The sequence below is a fragment of the Alnus glutinosa genome, chromosome 3 (assembly GCF_958979055.1).
Source record: "Alnus glutinosa chromosome 3, dhAlnGlut1.1, whole genome shotgun sequence".
NCBI classification, from domain to species: Eukaryota; Viridiplantae; Streptophyta; class Magnoliopsida; order Fagales; family Betulaceae; genus Alnus; species Alnus glutinosa.
The window spans coordinates 35,911,366-35,933,311 of NC_084888.1; the positions used below are offsets into that span (position 1 = coordinate 35,911,366).

The window sequence follows — 21,946 nt, forward strand, 5'->3', positions numbered from 1 at the left end:
AAATGACTTCTTGTAGCATGGTTGTGTGAAGGAAACTTCGTCCAACTGCCTGTTGCTCATATATATACACAATAAAACAAGCTTGCATGCACAATATCATTATCATTGGTAGAGTATAATATAAAACCTACTAAATCATCCGAGACATTTGGCCGTGAATAAAGTTCAAGGAATTTGCCTCATGGTCATTATGAGAAGTTGAGTGGCCAACAAGAAGAGAGAATGCTAGACCGAGGGGGAGAAGCCATGAATGACTAGAGATTTTGCTTGCCTTTGGATGGTCATTTATAAAATAAAAAAAAAACTTGTCTATCGCTTGCATTTTATGTAGGTATCTTCATATAGACCTACCTGTCTGGAACAACTATATCCTGCATCACTCGTTTTGTAAATTGCTTGAATTTATGCATTATTTTGACAATTTAGTAATAGATATCTTAATTATGAGTGATAATTTGTGTTCGCATGTTGGGTTTGAGTCGTTTCGAATCATGGATATAAGATTATATAGGTTAATTCTAATCCAATTCATTTAATTAAATAAGTTAGATTCTTCAACCATAACTTGCTAATTTCGGGTCGGGTTTGAATCATGTCGAAACATGAATATAAGATCATAAAGATCAAATGATACAAATTTAACCCGACTCTTTTAATTAAATAGATCATATTCATCAATTTTAACACGCTAATTTGGTGTTAAATTCGATTCGAATTCACATATTATGTACCAAATTGCTAGCCCTAATTTCAATCTCATAACACAACAGTTTCCTTGGTTGACCCAAAAGGAAATTAAAAAACGGACATGATCCAGAAGATGAGAAGGAGATGAAGGCTGTGATTCAATGTCCAATTTGGGGAGTGAGGTGTATTGCATTGGGCTAGGGATTAGTTGATGAATCCTAGGCTCGGCCTTTACGCTCTGTACACCCCACTTTTGTGCAGCTAGCCCAAAGTACTGCTACGCCAAAAAATGAAATTAGATACCCTAATTTTTTTAAAAATTAATTTTTAAGGTTTTTGTTTTAAAATTTTTTATTAAAAGTGACACGTGTCATTATTTTATTGGCGCAGACGTAACATTCTAACATAATCCATCAAGGGTATATTTTGAAAGAATTTAACTACAGCGAGTGGACTAATTTTTAGGCATAACCCCATAAACCTTTAAGTTTATTTTAATAATAATACATGACGCTAATTTTTTAAATTAAAAAAACACCACACAAATTGAATTTGCATTTTTTCTTTTTTCTTTTTTTCAATAGATCCCTCAATTTGATGCTGAGAACGTAGGACTTTCGGAAGGTGTTCATTTTAATATACCTCAACGATATTGGGCCGGCCAAGGAAAGTCTCGTGCTATGATGGGTCGACTTGTGCGCTGGCCTAGGATCAGTTGGGCACACATAATATGGCCCATCTAACCCAGATTGCTCTGATGAGCCGGGAGACAAATATTCCGGTATTTGGGAAACTTTTGGGTGGGCTTTTCAAAACCTAGTCGTTTCTTGACTGGGCCAGGCCAGATTGAATAAAAAGAGTTTTGACTTCCAATCTTACAATTTTTATCATTTATTTTTAGGGATAAATACCCCATTGGTACCTGAGTTTTACGTGTTTTTAAATTTAGTACCTCAGTTTTGTTTAGTATCATAGGTGGTACCTGAATTAAGGGTAAAAACCCATTTGGTACCTCTGTTAGATTTTCCGTCCAAATTTTAACGCCTCGCCACGTGTCAACCGCTGAGGTTGACACGTGGCACTACATAAAAAAAATTTAAAAATTTAAAATTAAAATATTTAGAAAATGATTAAAAATAATAAAATTTTTAAAAAAAAAATTAAAAAAAGAAAAAAGAAGAGGGGTGGCTGAGCCACCCCCTTGGCCGGTCTGGGGTGGCCGAACCACCCCCTATGGGGTGGTTCGGCCACCCCACAGTTGAAAAAAAAAAAAAAAAAAAAAATTTGTTTTGAAGGGTTTTGGCCCTAGGGGGTGGTTCGGCCACCCCCAAGGGCCAACCCTCAATTTTTTTTTTGTAGGGTTTTGGCCCTAGGGGGTGGCCGAACCACCCCCTAGGGCCACGGGGGTGGCCGAACCACCCCCTAGGGCCACGGGGGTGGTTCGGCCACCCCCAAGGGCAAACTCTCAATTTTTTTTTGATGGGTTTTGGCCCTAGGGGGTGGCCGAACCACCCCCTAGGGCCAAAACCCTTCAATTTTTTTTTTTTTTTTTTTTTTTTTTTTTTTTTTTCAATTGTGGGGTGGCTGGGCAAAATGGGGTGGCCGGCCACCCCCATGGTGGCCAAGGGGGTGGCTCAGCCACCCCTCTTCTTTTTTCTTTTTTTAATTTTCTTTTTTAAAATTTTATTATTTTTAATCATTTTCTAAAGATTTTAATTTTTAATTTTTAATTTTTTTTTTTATGTAGTGCCACGTGTCAACCTCAGCGGTTGACACGTGGCGAGGCGTTAAAATTTGGACGGAAAATCTAACAGAGGTACCAAATGGGTTTTTACCCTTAATTCAGGTACCACCTATGATACTAAACAAAACTGAGGTACTAAATTTAAAAACACGTAAAACTCAGGTACCAATGGGGTATTTATCCCTTATTTTTAAGATAATTGCACTACTGGTCTCTGAGATTGACCTAATTGTGGTACTATAATTACAAATTACTCTCTAAACCCATTTTCTGTCTACCAAGTAAACAAAGTCCGTTAGTAGATTACAATATAAATGATATTTATAGGTTGTCTCAGTATTTATATGACGTGACAAACTAACAGATTTTGTGGACGAAAAACAGATTTAGGGAGTAATTCATAATTATAGTTTACCACAAGGACTTTCTATGAACTTTTTATACTACAGGGAGTGATTCGTAATTTAAATCAACCTCAAGGACTAATGGTGTAATTATCCCTTTATTTCTGCGTAACAGATTTTCACTGATCTTTTCACTAGAGGCAAGCTAAACTCAAGTAAAAACCTGTTCGTGGCCATCTCCAAACAGAGAACAGATCAGACTAGCATGAGATTCAAATTTGCAATTGACAAGGCTAATCATCATCAAACCCAAATAATTGCTAGTATGAAGTTGTTTGTATCTTATTTAGGCCATTTTAATGTTTAATTGTGGCTTTCACTGCCTTCATATTTTGGAGGGTTAGTTGTAAGTAATACACCATAATCTTGAAGACCGATTTGGGAGGCCGGATTAGTCATTGGAGTAACTAGTAAGAAATAGTGGAATGGTAAAACTATTCAATTTCAGTGCATAATAAAGAGAAAAATAAAGACAATAGCACACATAGAATTTGTGTGAGATAAAGATAATTAATAGCAAACAGAAATGACTTGCAATGGCGCAATTAACTCCGCTCCTTCCTTACTCTTAATTCACTTCATTCATGACACCTTGAACTAGGAATTAGTGTAAATTTTTTGTTCTAAATATGAGTCACTATCTCGAACATGGAAAATGAGTAGGAAAAAACACCAATTAAGGGTAAATTGAATATTTTTGTATTCCTTCTTCCTTATCTTTCTCCATTTCTTCCATTACCAAGCAAATGGAAAATATCATTTCGCTCTTCATTTCTCATCCTACCCTCTATTCATCTCACTTTTATGCTCTACCATTCGTTGTTAACAAAAACAAATAGACATGAATTATTTCTTAATATATTTTAATTTTCAACTTAAACACTTATAAAAAAGAACTCGACATTCTTTTTCTTTTAGATATTGAAAATCATCTATGATTGAATCTATATTAAATTTTGTACGCAGCAATTTATTTTTCGATGTACTACACTAAAGAATCAGTCAAAAATTTAAATTTAATTTTGTTGAGAAGCCAAATTTTTAAAATATGCATAACTGAAATTCTTGTTATATAATTGCGGTATAAACGGAAAAAGTAAGCCTAGCCACTATAAGGTTCTTGTTGCGATAAAAGACTCTTTTACCTTACTCTCCAAGGCTTTGCTCATGCGCCTACTGCAACTAAACTGACGCCGGACAGAATAACAATTATTCTGCAGGCTACTCAATAAGCAGTTTGCAAGCAAGGAAACAGAAAATTATCCCAAACACAAAGACAATCTTTGAATTTTAATGAAAATTTTAATAATCAAGAATGTCAAGAAACGCCCACAAGCCGGGCTATTATAGCTGAAAATGACCAAAAATAGCAAAACTCTAATAACCTTAATAAAACGAAATATAGAAAAAAATAATTTTAAAAAAAATCTAAAAATAGGGTTTTGAAAAGGAAAACAGTAAATTTTGGGCTCAAAACGAGGCTCATCAAGCGTAGCTGGGTGACCACGATGTGCACGCCGAAGAGAGTTTTCCGAATTGGGGTCATATGCGCGAATCGGATACTCGTAGCCAAAGTTATTTTTAAAAATCTGCAGCGTACTCAAAAATTGTCCCAATTACGCTAGATCACGATTTCTTTCCAATCTTGTGCTGATCTGTCTGCTCCAGATAATTCAGCACCATCAATATACAATCTGGCATCCTAACATCATCTTATTCGGATCCCCTGTATCATAAACCTAATAGAAGAAAACTTGAATATGAAGGACCAAATGGAAATGATCCCTGTTAGAATGGATTTCCCATGCATGTGTTGCAAGGGCGGAACTACTTGTATCATGGAGGGATGAATGTCCTTCCAAAAGTTTCAAAATCTTCCTTAAAATATATATATTTTTTTTATATATATGTCCCTTCAAAAGAATATTTTGTCCCCCTTAAAATTTTCTTTCAAATTTACTCCTATTTCAACTTAGAAAACCGAAAATACCCTCATTTATTTAGTTCTCTCCGGGCTTGAGACTTCAATTGGCTTCTTAGAAAACCGAAAATACCCTTAGTCTATGATTCTGAAGCTCTCTAGCGTCATGTCAAATCACCAACACTTACTTTTTGATTCAGCCCCTCATTTTTGGGATTGGGCCTTTCATCTGTCTCTTCTTTCTCAAAACTACACATCTCGATAGGAAGTATTCATATTCTCTGCAAATAGACTTTTCTCCCTTTCTCTCTCAAATGAGAAGGAAGAAGAGGAAAATGAAAAAAACCCACAAAATAAAAAGCTAAAAAGAGAGGGATAAAGGGACAATGAATGAGAGTCCCTTGCCATTTGATTCTCTAGTATTTGGTTTATTTGTATGTTTTGTTTTGTTTTTCTTTTTCTTTTTGGGTTTGATCTTGAGTTATTTGTTAAATCAGAGACTTTTGTAGATTTTCATGGGTTAATTGTTGTCTTGTGAAATATGAGTATTCTTGCTTTTGATCAATAAAGTGGGGATATTAGATGGATTTTTATGATAAATCTTGGCATTCTAGGTTCATGGTAATCAATAATGCAAAACCACCTTCGATCCACGCCCACTTCCTATTTTACCCTAAATTAGGGGAAAGTCTTGTTCTTTGATTTTTTATTTTTTATTTTTTTTTTGTGTGTGTGTGTGTGTTTTTATGTATGTTTTTTGCTTAATTATTTGTTTATGCAGTGAATATATGGTGAAAGTCAATTTAGTTTTATATTATTTTGCTTGAAAATGGCGTTAAGTTAAAAAGAAAGCTTTTATCTCATAGAATTAATGGCATAAAATATCAATATTACTAATAAGAGCAGAAATTGAATAATTTGATTTTCTGATGTTTTATATACTAATTAATTTCTACAAGAGTCACAGACACAAATGCAGAGACTATATGTATTTATTTAAGTTCTGTAAGAAATTACATATGTGTCCCTTAGACACATTTAATTCATTGTAACGGTTGAAATTTAAATAATTATCATAACGGTAATTATTTAATATAAGGATTGAATATGATTTATTCCACATTAAGTTATATGAAATCGTAACGGTTTAAAACGGTTTTTATATTAATTTTTTTGATTTATTCTCCTTGATGGGAGGAGAATAATCAGCTATCTATTGATGATGAGGGTCCCTAGCCTACCTACATATAGAGCCATGTGTATCCATCTATTGGCACACTCATAGGCATAGGCCAGAAGAACTCTCTGAATTTTGTTTTTACAGATTTTGGTGTTGTAGAAAACTTCTTCGTTCTTCGTTCTTCGTTCTTCATCAAACTTGAACAAAATATGGCTGGAGGTATTTATAATTCCGCTGCTTATTATTTTATAGCATTTTATTTATATATTATGCTTACAAGTTCGTCCCCGAACACCACAAATCTTAGTTCCGCCTCTGCATGTGTGTCAAAGAAATGAGAAGCCGAAAGCATGAAGATTCCAGGAAACATCTAACAGATCGACTAACGTACACCACAAAAGTTCAAACAAATTAATACAAAAATCAAAATAATTCCGGCGTGACCTGATTAAGAACAAAACAACCAAGATAGTCAATCGCATTGGGGATAATATAACAATAGATTTCTTATGTCCAGAATCCAGATGCTAGCAAGACCCAGTTCATCATTTTTAACCTCGTAATTAGAGTGATTTAGTAGTGCCGATATCATGTAAATAGTAATGCTATTTAGTAAATTATTATACAACTGAGATGCCACACAGTTAAAATTCATTATTTTTTTTATTTTTTTTCTCGTAGGTGTTAATCTAATGATTGACTTTCACTGCTACATCATCAAATTATATGAAAGTCATATAACAATCTACGAAATAACATTTATACGATCGACCATAGTCTTGCTTAAAAAAAAAGATAATCAAATAGAAAAGTAAAGACAAACTAGAATATAGAGAAAGCGACAAGAGATTTTACGTGGTTTAGTGTATGACCTATGTGCACAGAATAAAACCTATAGTGTAAATGACCATAGTCTTGCTTGAAAGAAAAGATAATCAAATTGAAAAGTAAAGACAAAGCAGAATATAGAGAAAGAGACAAGAAATTTTACGTGGTTTAATGTATTACCTATGTGCACATGATAAAACCTATAGGACTACATTACATTATTATTTATCTTGATAAATTTAAAATACAGATGATCCTTATTTATAGGGATGTAAAGAGAATACAAAAATGTATGAAAGAATATGATCAATTCAAATCAGAATTGAATACATTCAATTCTAAACAATTACAATCAAATCGTATAATCTCCTATTCTCATATCATATTCAATCACAATTATATGAAAAATATATTCTCTGACATCCCCTTCAAACGCAAGGTGAAAGATTCTGAAACAAAATATATGAGTTTGATTTCTTCTTTTTTTTTTTTTTTTGGGAGATGGTAGGCAGCAGCAGAGGCTGAAAACTTGGAGTAGATGGCAGTTGACGGCGATGGTTGGAGGCGGTCAGCAACAGTGATTGAAGATGGGCCTTTAATAACTATAGGCCAAAAAAATGATCAGCTATAGGCCAAAATAAAAGCCAACAAATGGCTGAAAATGAGGCCAACTATAGGCCAAATATGATCGTGGCCAGCTTCGGCCAAATATGATTGTAGCCAACTAAGGGCTGAAATTGGTCTGGGTTTTAAACATTGCCACAAAGGTTAAACCTGAGTTTTTAAACAATACTGCAAAGGCTAAAATAATGAGCCAAAATAAATTAAAAGCCAATTATGTGCTGAAATAGACAATTTGGCCTCTTTAATTTTTTTTTTTTTTCTTTTTCATTTTTTGTTTTTTTACATAACGAAATTTCTCTTTTCCCCGTTTCCACGGTAACAGTACGAAAGAGAAGTGGAAACTTGAGAACATCTCAATGCATATTATCTGAGTGCGGCAACAGGCTGTGCGGCAATGCTTCTTCTTCTTCTTCTTCTTCTTCTTCTTTTCATGTCTCTGGAGCTTATGATCTACCCCCACCAAGTGTGAATCTGCCTCTGGCCTTGACTTAATTATCTTCATGTGGCAATGTGGAGAGAGAGGAATATGCAACGAGGTTGAAACTTATGGTCGATCGAAGTTGAGATCGCGCGGACTTCCTTCAAACCACGAAGTTGATAGTTGATACCAACATTTTTTTTTGGTTTTTCGTCAGATACTTTGCAAGATCTATTGTGATGAGATTTGCAAAAATATTCACTATCAATAATAAGAAAAAAATAAAAGAAAAAAAAATCACAAGGCCGTTGGATCGAATATTACTTATCCCAAAATTTTAAGCTAATAAAAAGAGAGTAAAATATTTAATTAAAATGATAGGTAAATGAAAAAAGACTGGATTTGAACTCAGGACCTCTGTTCTGATACTATGTTAAATCACCGCTTATCTTAAAAGTTTTAGTTGATACAAATATGTAAATTCAATCTTTTAATCAATACTTTAACACTCACTCTCATGTGTGGACTCAAACTGCAAGCTTAAACTGATAGCTAGAAAACATGATTCGAACTTAAGACCTTTGCTTTGATAACATGTTAGATTATCACTTATCCAAAAAACTTAAGCTAATAAGAAAATAAAAATTTAATCATTTAATTAATACTTTAACATTATTCTCTATTGGTTTAATTAGAAGATGCACTTACTATATTATTTACCTACTTATTATTGTTGAGTCATATTACCCTTGTTAATCCCCTTTATAGCTTGTTGCTTATTTACTGAGTTGCTAATATATTTTTAACCCGCATACATGTATGTGTGTACATATATATATATATACACATTTATACATATACACACAACGCTTAAACCTAATCTAATAATACACATAAGGTTGGTTTAGTAGTTCTTTATATAAGTTATGTCCCTTAAGCTATAATCATTATGTATTCCATTTATTTATTTATTATACTCCTTCACTTACTCAATTTACTTATTTCCTTAATTTATTTCTAGTTTGGTAAATGTTCCGACCATTAACTCATAGGACTTAACGTTTTACACTTACCCATTCATCATATTGTTCTAATACCCTTATACATTAATTATTCCTCATGCCTTTCTAAAATCCAACCCAACCTAAGCTCATAAACATAACCAAGTACCCTACTAGCACTCAAAACCACATAACTATACCTACATAATATTTCACTCCCTATTTCCATCATCTTTGTTATTAACACAAAAAGATCCCACATTAACTTTTAACATTGAACATCAACTCCTCATTGGCTTCCCACACCAAGAAACCATCCAACCTAAAGCACACCAAACAGAATTTTCCACCAACTATAGCCAAGTAAAAATGCCATACAAAACATCTCCAATTTTCATTAACATAATCTCCCTAAACAATCTTCTTGGAAAATCACTCAACCATTAACAATCCATAGCACCCATTCGGCCTAGCTAGGAAAAATACCCATAAACATTACAATTAAAACTAAGAACACACCCATCAACTAGCATTTCAACTCACATGGCCACAACAAAGAGACTAACTAGATCCTTTAAAAATTCAAACATTAAAACACCGACGATCCAAGCGAATTCAAACACTCAATAAGAATCCAAGAACCAAAAGACCATACATCAACACTGCCGTGACCCACAAAACAGCAACCACCGGCCCACAAAACCAAGCCAATCAACCCACACAACTCCATTATCAACTTACTAAAATTTACTCCAAAACATCCCATGAATTTCCCCCAATTTAACTAACCCATTCAACTACAATTTCCACCAAACATCAACTAAATCCAGAATTTCCAGCACCCAATCAACAATTCTAAAATACAAATCCAAAACCTATTTAGAATCATCAAATACCAATATAGAATCACAAAACCTAAATCCCAAGAGACATGGCACAATTCGGCCAACACACTCATTGAAACCCTAAATTTCTTCTATCTAAACCATACCCAAATCCAACCTCATTTTTGATAAGCATTAACCCTAAAATATAACTACAGAAATTACCCAAAAGAAAACCCTAGGATTTCAATTTATAAATCAAACCCCAAAGAAGGACCCATTCGGTCAAATCCACAATAACACACACACACACAACCGGCCAAACCCACAAAAGAGCCTATAAGAAACCCATTCCGAAATCAAACTAAAAAGCTAGAGGAAGAGAATTTTACCTTGTTGATTTTCGTTGGTTTACCCCCATGGCCGCACTACACACACACACCATCATGTAAATCTCTCTCACAGGTGGTTCTGTATTGGTGTGCGAGAGATGAAGGGGGAAAGGGAAGGGAAGAAGAGAAAAGAAGAGGGGAAGTGGGCTGGGTGGCGTGCGTGAACAGAGAGGAGAAAGAGGGTAAAGAAAGAAAAAGAAACAAAAGAAATAAGAGAAATGACTGTACAACTCTTATACAACTTCAACAACTTTTTTTTCAAACTAATTATTGGATCTGTTTTCTTACATGAGAGTCTTAAATATCCAATAGTTAATCTTAAAAAAAGTTGTTAGAGTTGTACAAAAATTGTAAACGTATCATATCTCGATAGATAAAGAGCAATATAATGAATTGGGTTTCAAAAGAATAGGGTTCTAAGTTTGAGCGGATCTTTAAAGTAACAAAATAATAGCGAACACTATTATTGAATCAAAATCTAATAGTAATTTATCTTAAATCTAATGGTGATTTTAAAAACCACGTCACATTTAGGTGTGTGATTTTTTTTGTATTGTATTTTACTATTTTTTTTTTATATATATTTAAAATTATGAATACTGAGGAAATTTATTTTTTGAAATTATATTTGGATGGTTTAAAAAATCTGAAACAAAATTAGAAAAAGTTAAAGAAAATTTTAATAAAATTGGAATATAAAAAATCCACCCAAATATATTTTCCAAAAATAATATATATATAATAAATAAATAAAGCATGAATTATCCAAACATATATGCCCTAAATATCTCTATGGAAGCGATCTTATGATTATCCACTTTATTCACCGCCAAATCTCTCTAAAATTGGCTTCTTTTTCATGTGGAATGATTTAACTGCTGGTTTCTATTCTACCTATGATATTTACTCTGCATGCATGCTTATAATGTAGAACAAAAATTTTCTACAAATCGATTTGTAAGAAATCTTTTAGAACTTACATATAAGAGTGATATATGTCTCTTGGTATGTGAGAAGCACATATTATTTAAATAGCATGTGCTTCTTACATTTTTTTTTAATAATATTAGTAAAATTAATACATGTGTATTTCTCATATATTTAAATGACACATATCATTTTTATATGTATGTTCTAAAAAATTTCTTACAAACTAATTTGTAAACAATTTCTGTGTATATTGTGTATATGGGCAACAGGCTGATGGACGAGGTTTCCACGTCATCCCTTCACACAACACAAGCTTGCTACAAGAAGTCATTAATTGGCACGTTATAAAAGCAGAACAATGAAACCATTAGAAACTCGCTTGAATTTCTTGTTTTAACGTGCTTTTCGAATTGTTCATCAGTTCATGATCATAACTAAACCATTTCTTTCAAGATCGTACTTAAATTGGATTTTTTTTAAAAAAAAAATTAATAAAATAAAATAAAAAACACATATCTTTAACAAATCCACTATTAAATACGTGGAACTCACATACGGTCACATAAATTCAATTATAAATTTACACATTCCTTATACAGAGATAGACAAGAGATGTGCAAGAAAATAAAACAAAATTTTTTTGTTTTAGTATAGTCATATAGCAATTTAGCAACGGTTTTATAAGGGGTTACTGTTCTCCAATTTGAATCTTTAGAATTGTCGCTTTATGCAAAAATGAACTTTCATAATTGATTGATATTGTCACATCACATCAACCCAGTAAAATAGACATGAGATATGAGTATGATTTTTAATATTATTCTAAGAATCATTTGAAAGTTTTTATTTTACTTTTTAAGAATAATAATATTTAGTATATTGTTATACGACTGCTATCTAACTTGGATAACGTGACAGTGAAATTAATTAGCATTTGGATCCACAAAGACTTGTAAAAATAAAAAATCAATCGCTGACTTTTACTGTCACTTCATTCAATTATATGACAGTCATATACCAATCTACTAAATAGTATTTTTTTTAAAAAAAATAAATAAATAATAGATGACTGCTTTGATGTTGAGACCGTACACTTTCGGAAGGTGTTCATTTAAAATTTAAAATAGTCTTTTCATTTTTTTTCTTTTCACTTTCCTTTTAGGCCACACAGCAGGACGATACAACGATATTGGGCCGACCAAGGAAAAGTCTCATGCAATGAATGGGTCCTGTGCGCTGGCCTAGGCTCAGTTGGGCACACATAACATGGCCCATCTAACCCAAATCGCTCGGATGAGCCGGGATACATATATCTGGGTCTTTGGGCAAGTTTCGGGTGGGCTTTTTAAAACCTACTCGGGTCAGGATCTTATCAAGTTGCTAGTATCTTATATATCATCAAACCCAAATAATAATAATAATTTTTTATTATTATTATTATTATTTTTTTTTTATAGATAAACCCAAATAGTTGTTAGTATCAAGTTGTTTGTATCTTATTTAGGCCATTTTCAAGTTTGTGCCTTTAACTGCTCAAAACACAAAATGTTAATATAGTTTTGAAGGTTAGTTGTAACTAATAGTCTAATACACCATAATCTTAAGACCTATTTGGGAGGCGGGATGAGTCCTTGAAGACTAATTTTATCAAATTGTGTGGAATAAGGCAAACAAAATTTATATTGGGAAAATTTTGAAAATAAATTAAGGGAAAAATATAAAAAATCATCCTCAACTAACAGCCAATTTAAAAATAACCTTGTGAATTTTCAAGTATTCTAAAGTGATCCATCAAACTACCAAGATATGCAAAAAAATAAAAATAAAAATATACTCATATTTTAAAATAGCCTCGTGAATTTTCAAGTATGCCTCCATCTTACCTTAGCTTGGAGGATGGTAGTAACGTGTACTCATACATAAATTCGACAAGGTATTAATCTAAAATAACTTTGACAATTAAAGCAATTCACAAAACATAACAATCTTAATGAACAAACAATTTACAAGGACGCAACTAGCTGCATGGTCTCTAATTTCCTCAATTTTCAAAGTTAAAGGTGATAACAGATTGCTACCATACAATATATTCTTCGAGACATCAATGGCTTGCGCACATGCTACAGCAGCGACAACGTACCTACATCAAATCTTTTCAACCCGCATGGTCACCTACTACTATCAAGTCGGCTCTTATGACCATTGGTAATATCTACATAATGTATAGTCCCATCTTGATAACCATAACCATGGCTAACTCACTCCTATTTGGTGTATTACTTGCAGCTGTGCCCATGAATGCTAAAAAGAACTCTGAGGTTGAATTTGTGTATGGTGTAGGCAATATAAATCTTCTTAAGGCTCCATTTCCCGGTTTAATATATGATATGGATGAACTTGACTACATAAAGTTTTTGTATGGCGAAGACCAATATAATACCACGTTATTACAAATTATTACTGAGGACAATAGTATCTGTTCTGAAGCCACTAATAGAACCGTCTTCGATCTAAATTATCATTCTTTTGCTCTATCTACGTCACCCTCAGAATCTATCAATCGAGTTTTCAACCAAACTATCACCAATGTTGGATCACCATCGTCTACGTATATTGTGACCACCCCCACTTGGACTTACAATCAAAGTGAACCCTAGTATTCTATCATTTACATCTCTTGAACAAAAATTATCGATTGCACTCACGATTGAAGGAACAATAAATCTATTGTCTCTGCTTCTTTAGTGTGTGATGATGACACCTTCCAAATGAGGTGCCCTATTGTTGTGTATGTTGCATGATGCATGACATTCTATAATCTATGGTACATGTGTTACATAAATAATTATAAGAAAAAGCTTTGAAGGAATATGCTTGAAAGGTTAGAATGAAAGCAGTTAGGGCTGTATTCGAGCCGAGTCGAGTCGAATATTGAATGTTCAAGCTCGGCTCATTTAATTTTATTTCGAACACGAGTCGAGCTCGAATATATCATCGAACAAAATATTCTGTTCAAGCTTGGCTCGTTTAATTTTATTTCGAATACGAGTCGAGCTCGATCTTATCACGAGCTGCTCAATTAACTTATTCATTTCTTATATAAAGTAAATATCATGATTGTTTATATTTTCATAAATCCATACTAATCATTAATTAATTAAGTCATGTTAAAATTTTATCATCTTAGATCATTAAATAAATTAACTTGAATTTTAAATAATATAATCTCGAGTTTATATGTATGTATATAAATTTATTATGCACATATACAAATTACATGTGTGCACACAAACACATAGAACCACACATACTCACAAACATACTTATGTACACACAAATCTATAAAATTAAACTCACAACAATAATTCAAGCTATATCTATCATATTAGGAAGATGATTTATTTTTACTTAAGATGTTCTTATTACAAAATTAAAATAATACTAAGAAAAAATTTAAAAATGAAGTTATACGAGTTTATATAAGTTTATCCGAGTCGAGCCGAGTTTATACGAGTATGTCTCGTTTAATATTCGAACATATTATTGTGTTCACGAACGGTTATTTATTATTCAAACCGAGACCGAATCGAGTTTAGCCGAACCGAACCGAGCCGAATTCACGAGTGGCCGAGCTCATCTTACACCCCTAAAAGCAGTGGTGGAAGGCAAGGGATTTAAAATGGTTGTAATTTATGCCTTTAATTTGCTTCAGTTCTGCACTGTATTGTAGTTTACCAAATAAAGATTCTACTTTTAATTTAAATAGCATATTACCCGCATTATGCACATATTTTTTTTCATCCTAATTTTATATATATTATAATAAATGTTTTTATATTTTACAATTTAATCGTTTATATGTTACACGGCATTACTAGTATTCACAGCTGGGAATTCAATTTGATCTCAATATATATTGCATACTTCACAAGCGGCTATATATATTTGTAATATATCTTAGAATTCAAAAGTATTTTCAATATCATATGATCAATCAGTAAGAAACAAAGTGGCATGGAGGATAAAAGTTTACACAAGAAACTAAAATGACGTTTGATGAATTAGAACATCCAGTTCTAGAGATGTATGTAAGCATCAAGTAAAGCAAATTCCATAAAAAATGGCTTTGATACCATAAAAAAAGAAAAATAAAAGATAGCAAATGAGTTGTTCATCTACATGTTAGATGCATGTCAAAAGAACGGTTAGAAATATTCAGAACTGTCGTTAAATTGGATTTAATCACCTAGTTGTGCATTTTCCGTCGGTGGTTGATCAGTACGTACTCGTACAGTCGTACCAATAGAAGCATCTCTTTGAAAGGTTTCAACCCACACCCCAAACCCCAACTTCGTCAAAGCCCACCAGTTCGATTATATATACATGCAACACACATTCTAGCCAATTAAGTTTATATAGCTGACCGTACCTTCCAATGGCAAGCAAAACCTCCGGTCTTTCATGGCTTCTCCTGATGATCAGTCTCGCCTGCACTCTCCTTGTTGGGCACTCAGCTTCTAAGACTGACCGAAAGGTAATTATCCACTTTATTCACGGCCAAATCTCTCTAAAGTCGTTGGCCTTGTTTTTCATGTGTGATGATTTATGCTCATTTTGTTTCGGCGTAAAATGATTTTGGTATTTTTCGGTGTTTAGTAGGAGCGAAAATAATGGTCAACCGAAAAATGATTTTCGTTTGACCAAAAATGCTTAAGAAATTTTGAAAAATGATTTACACTTTTTAAAAGCATAAATCATTTTCTGTAGATGGTAAACGCAGTCGACCTTTACGTTTAAACAGTTGACTATCGCCGGATTCCGACACCGGTTGGTGCAGGAATCCAACAAATTATGTCGGAATCCGGCAACATCTGGCAACCGTCGCTAGATTTTGACAGTACCATGTCAGATTCCGGCCAGACTAGCTAGAGCAGCCGGATCTGGCCAGAACGGAGCATTAACATGTTTCATTTTCTACCTATGATATATGTACGTTGTGCATGCATGCATATATTGTGTATATGGGCAACAGGCACTTGGACGAGGTTTCCACATCATCCCTTCACACAAGCATGCTACAAGAAGTCATTGGCAGGTTTTTATTTTTGTTTTTATTTTTATTTTTATTTTTATGAATCATATATTGGCAGGTTAATTATAAAGGCATGCTTGAATTAATTTCTTTTTATAGCGCGATTTTGAAACTATTAACCTGATAATTTCTTGTCACATTCCATTGAAAATTACATGCATTAACGAGCTATATTTTCAAAAATATCAGAAAGAGATCGAGTAGGTTGTTTATATTAGTAGATATTCCTTTTCATTTAAGAAGTACAAATTTCCTCTTATTTTTAGAAAGATGCATACGCGGCAAAACAAACATATATATATATATATATATATATATATATATATATATATATATATATATATATATATATATATATATATATATATATATATATATATATATATATATAAGCTTAGTTTTTTCCTACCTAGCTACCATTCACCACTGATCCATCAGCCAATCCAACAAAGAGAAATGATTAAAACACTCACAATGCACAATAATGATACAACATCAATGCACATTGGGGTGGGACCCACACATTGGTGTTGTGTCATTGTTGTGCACAAAGAGTGTAACGATCACTCCCCATCCAACCAAACCTAGTGACTCCGGCCGTCTAGAGAAATGATCCATACACTCATTTCTCACAACAGCCCCACAACAAGCTAACGTGGCTGGTAATATTTTATTATTTTTTTACAAAAAGAAAACAAAAGAAATAATAAAATATTACCAGCCACATCAGCTTGTTATGGAGCTGTTGTGAGAAATGAATGTAGGGATCATTTCTCCTCCGTCTAATACGTACACTAATCATTGAAAATCTAACAAGTTAGACGATCATATATATTAACAAACGGTACGTAAGAGCCCACCCTCTATCTCGATCCCTTGTGGGCATGTGGCCTTCTTTATTTTATGTTTTTTTTTTCAGTTTTTTTTTCAAACCCGAAATAAAAAATTAAAAAAATTAAAAAGGCCGCCTAGTGCCAGAGTTCGCTAGAATCTGTCCCTGGTAATCATAGCGAAGTTTGCTGGAATCCACCGTCGTCCACTAAAAAATATTTTAAGTCAAAACAAGCGGAGCTTCAGTTTTTATTTTTATTTTTAAAAAAAGGTGGGTATAATTTTAGTAATTTTAGTTCAATTTCAGTGACTAAATGTGTTGTCATCACACTAAGGAATATGAATAGTTATTTCATTCTATCTTTATTCATTTTCAGTAATAACTTTTTCTTAATCAAATAATTATTCTTCATACAAAATGCATGTACCCTAAGTTTTCATCACTCATGAGCCATTCGCAATCAAACCACTGTTCCACTAAGAAGGATATATCTCCACCCCTACCTTCCCTCCTCTGTGAGGTGGGTGATGATGGAGTCACCCAAATCAACCTCGTTGTAGAGGTGGAGCCACCCTCCACTGCCTCCTTCTATGGGGTGGAGGCAGTGGTGGCGATGGCAAAAGGCCGGATTTCCATTCCTATTTTTCTTTTTTAAAAAAAAAATGGAAAAAGAAAAAAAATTGCATAATTGCACACGATTAAGACATATTGATATGAATTTGGATATACATTTCGTGTTTTCAATGGTATGATATAGACAATATCAAAATTAAAAAAATTGACCATAGGGGCCTATTTGTTCCAAAAGAAACTCTCAAAAGTGACTTAATAGTAATAAGGCCCATCATAGTAATTAGAGATTCAAATGGGCCCAGCCGTTTAACTTGTCAGGTGTATATGCCTTCATTTAGCAGTACTGGACCGGAATCTCTACTCCATAGCTACGCAAGGAGTTTCAGTGGATTTGCAGCGGAACTAACCGAGCAAGAAGCTCAAAAAATAGCTGGTCGGTGAACCTATTCTCTCCCCCACCATGTTTTCTAGATCTACAACAAAAGTTGTAAGTTGTAACATTAATGAATGCAGGAATGGATGGCGTAGTATCTGTGTTCCCTAGCGAACATAAAAAGATTCAAACAACAAGGTCGTGGGACTTCCTTGGCTTTCCGCAGCAAGTCCATAGGAGACCTATTGAAAGCGACATCATTATAGGAGTGCTTGACTCTGGAATTTGGCCGGAGTCAAATAGCTTTAGTGACGAAGGATTTGGTCCACCACCTACCAAATGGAAGGGAACCTGCCAAGCCTCGACCAATTTCACTTGCAACAAGTATATTCATCTTTACAACCCTATGTTTTGCCTATCAACACGGCCACACATATGCAAAGACACACACAAAGACATACATAAGAGTCAAAAAGCACCACTAATTAACAAATGTGGCTACACTCATGCAGTAAAATCATTGGAGCACAATATTACCGTAGCAGTGGAGTTTTTGGCGAAAATGATGTCAAATCTCCTAGAGATACAAATGGCCATGGGACACATACTGCATCAACAGCAGCTGGGAACCTAGTTAGCGGGGCAAGCCTACTGGGCTATGGCTTCGGAACAGCACGAGGAGGAGTTCCATCAGCACGTATTGCCGTGTACAAAATATGTTGGACCGATGACGTGACCTGTTCTGATGCTGACATTATGAAAGCATTTGATGATGCCATTGCTGATGGCGTTGACATAATATCTCTTTCCGTCGGTGGCCGACATCCTCGGGACTATTTTAATGATCCAATTGCCATTGGTGCCTTTCATGCTATGAGAAAGGGAATATTGACATCAATGGCTGCGGGTAACGAAGGTCCAAATCTGCAATCCACCACAAACGTTTCTCCATGGTCTCTCTCTGTGGCTGCAAGCACTATAGACCGAAAGTTCTCCACTAAGGTCCAATTAGGTAACGAGAAGATCTATGAGGTAACTTAAAAGTCCAGCCTTGTGTTATATAATTAAGCTGCTCTGAATATCTATATTATCAGTAAATGCTACTATCGTCCTCATTTTACTCCAATTTATTAGTACCTAAATTTTAATTTGGAGAATTTCTTTACTCCATGTGCATGTAGGGAATTTCAATTAATACTTTTGACCTCAAGAATGAAATGTATCCAATAATTTACGGTGGAGATGCACCAAATACTATAAGCGGTTTCAATAGTTCCCAATCCAGGTAACTACAAAATGAAACGTATTCAATAATTAAGACTTTTGCTTTTGTTTGCATAAATCTAGATATGAACTAGCTGTTGAAATATTCCTTGTGTTTTAGAATAGCAGTACCAGCTGTAGACTCATTCCAATTGCAATATGATAATTAAAATGGAACTAAATTATTGCTAAAATACAGGTTGTGCACAAAAAATTCACTGGACCAAGATTTGGTGAAGGGTAAAATTGTACTTTGCGATTTCCTGACTAAAGGTGAAGCGGCATTCTTAGCTGGTGCTGTGGGTACTGTGATGCGAGGCCAAGAACTCCAAGATGTTGCCGACTCTTATCCCTTAGATGCATCTTACCTTCGCTTGGAGGATGGTAGCAAGGTGTACTCATACATAAATTCAACAAGGTATTAATCTAAAATAACTTGGACAATTAAGGCAGTACGCAAAACATAACAATCATAATGAACACACAATTTACAGGGGCGCAACAGCTACTATTCATAAGAGTAATGAGGTTAATGATATATTTGCTCCTTACATAGCCTCCTTCTCAAGCAGGGGTCCGAATCTACTTACTCCCAACATTCTCAAGGTAACCTAGTACAAATCTAGTAATCTTATTTACATTTAATTTGCGCTCTTGTTTTACTAATTATTAATTGTCTTATTGAACCTTTTTTTGTGTTGTACGTTGTACGTAGCCTGATTTAGCTGCACCCGGAGTTCACATTCTAGCTGCATGGTCTCCAATTTTCCCAATTTCAGGAGTTAGAGGTGATAATAGACTATTATCATACAATATAGAATACGGGACATCAATGGCTTGCCCACATGCTACAGCGGCGGCTGCCTACATCAAATCCTTTCAACCCACATGGTCACCTGCCGCTATCAAGTCGGCTCTTATGACCACTGGTAATATCAATATATTGTATAATATTTTTTTAGTAGATTAATCTCATTCTTGATAACCATAACATTGTCTAACTCACTCCCATTTGGTATACTACTTGCAGCTGTCCCAATGAGTGCTGAAAAGAACATTGAGGCTGAATTTGCATATGGTGCAGGCAATATAAATCCTCTTAAGGCTCCATATCCTGGTTTAATATATGATATGGATGAACTTGACTACATAAAATTTTTGTGTGGTGAAGATCAATATAATACCACGTTATTACAAATTGTTACTGGGGACAACAGTACATGTTCTGAAGCCACTATTGGAACCGTCTTTAATCTAAATTATCCTTCTTTTGCTCTATCCACGTCACCCTCGGAATTTATTAGTCAAGTTTTCAACCGGACCGTCACCAATGTTGGATCACCATCGGCTACGTATAAAGCTATTGTGAGCACCCCACTTGGACTTACAATCAAAGTGAACCCTAACATTCTATCATTCACATCTCTTGGACAAAAAAGATCGTTTGCGCTCACGATTGAAGGAACAATAGATAAATCCATTGTCTCTGCTTCTTTAGTGTGGGATGATGATACCTTCCAAGTGAGGAGCCCTATTGTTGTGTATGTTGCGCATGATGCATGACATTCTATGGTACATGTATTACATAAATAATTATAAGAAAAAGCTTTGAAGGAATATGCATGGAAGGTTAGAATGAAAGCAGTGGTGGAAAGGCAAGGGATTTAAAATTGTTGTAATTTATGCCTTTAATTTGCTTCAGTTCTGCACTGTATTTTTTTTTATTTTTTTGATGAATAAAAGATTTTATAAGGCTCAACTCAGCAACCAATACACTCCCTTGAAAACTGGAAACAACTCCTGCATAGGGACAACAAACCCCTAGCTAGGAAACCAAGAGAGAAAAAACATCAACGATAACCCTACTGTTTCCAAGAACACAGCAAGCAACAGCATAATACAAAGACCACCAGAACCTGCTATTAGTAGACACAATCAACTAAAGCAATCATCCAAAAAACAAACACCCATCTACAAGATCAAAACAGAAAAATCAAACCCCCATCAATCCTCAAAGACACATAGGACTCACAACATCCCATCACTCCAGAAAATGCAGATTCCATTTAGCAACAAGGTTCATATACTTCTTGAAATGGCTGATCTTCCCTTTTGCTACAATCTTCGCTCGAGCTTCCCACCTAACACGAGTCAAAATTGCTTCCTCCGTGCGTGGAGTGTTATTGTGCAAAAGGTCGTTCCTCTGCTTCCATATATGGTACACAGTAGCTCCAAAACACAGTCGACCCAAAACTGCTCTTAAACTTTTCCCCTGCATCACCTTCAAGCTCCAGACTACAATATCATCCCAATCCAAAGGCACATTGTAAAAAGAACACTCAGCCATGATTTCAGTCCAAATCCGCCTACTAAAACTGCATCTAAAGAAAAGATGCTCACGGCTCTCTTGAGCACCATAGCAGAAAGGACAAAGAATCTGCCTTGAATAACCCCAGCAACACATGCGTTGTTTAGTGATCAAAGCATCCCTGAAAACTAGCCAAAGCATGAAAGAATGCCGAGGGATAGAAACAGGAGCCCAAACTATCTTCCACCATTCAACTACCGGATGCACTTCTCTCAATTTTTCCCAAGTGTCCGAGCACTTATATATGCCACTTCGAGAATTCCACACTGGCTCATCAGCATTTCCAACCTCAACTGTGTGAAGTTGACTCTGAATCTCAACAAGATCATCTGACCGGGCATAAGGCCAAAACCAAGCACCATTCTTCATAATGACATCTAGTTTGGCATGCAGGGGAAAACCTGAATCATGAACGATTCTATAACCATATTTATCCAAAAGACAGCCTGCAAGATGCCAATTATCCAACCACAAGAACACCTTATTACCCCT

General features: G+C 34.5%; 1 protein-coding gene across 1 annotated transcript; it reads left to right on the top strand.

Moving 5' to 3' along the window:
- The first annotated feature begins 15,382 nt into the window (after nucleotides 1–15,382).
- On the top strand, nucleotides 15,383–20,793 carry LOC133864107 (cucumisin-like). Its single transcript, XM_062300327.1, has 10 exons — nucleotides 15,383–15,487; nucleotides 15,960–16,048; nucleotides 17,792–17,883; nucleotides 17,964–18,207; nucleotides 18,336–18,855; nucleotides 19,005–19,108; nucleotides 19,286–19,504; nucleotides 19,581–19,692; nucleotides 19,802–20,015; nucleotides 20,117–20,793. Exons 1-10 carry the CDS (start codon nucleotides 15,389–15,391, stop codon nucleotides 20,647–20,649), a joined length of 2,226 nt encoding a protein of 741 aa, XP_062156311.1. The 5' UTR covers nucleotides 15,383–15,388; the 3' UTR covers nucleotides 20,650–20,793.
- The last annotated feature ends 1,153 nt before the right edge of the window (nucleotides 20,794–21,946 follow it).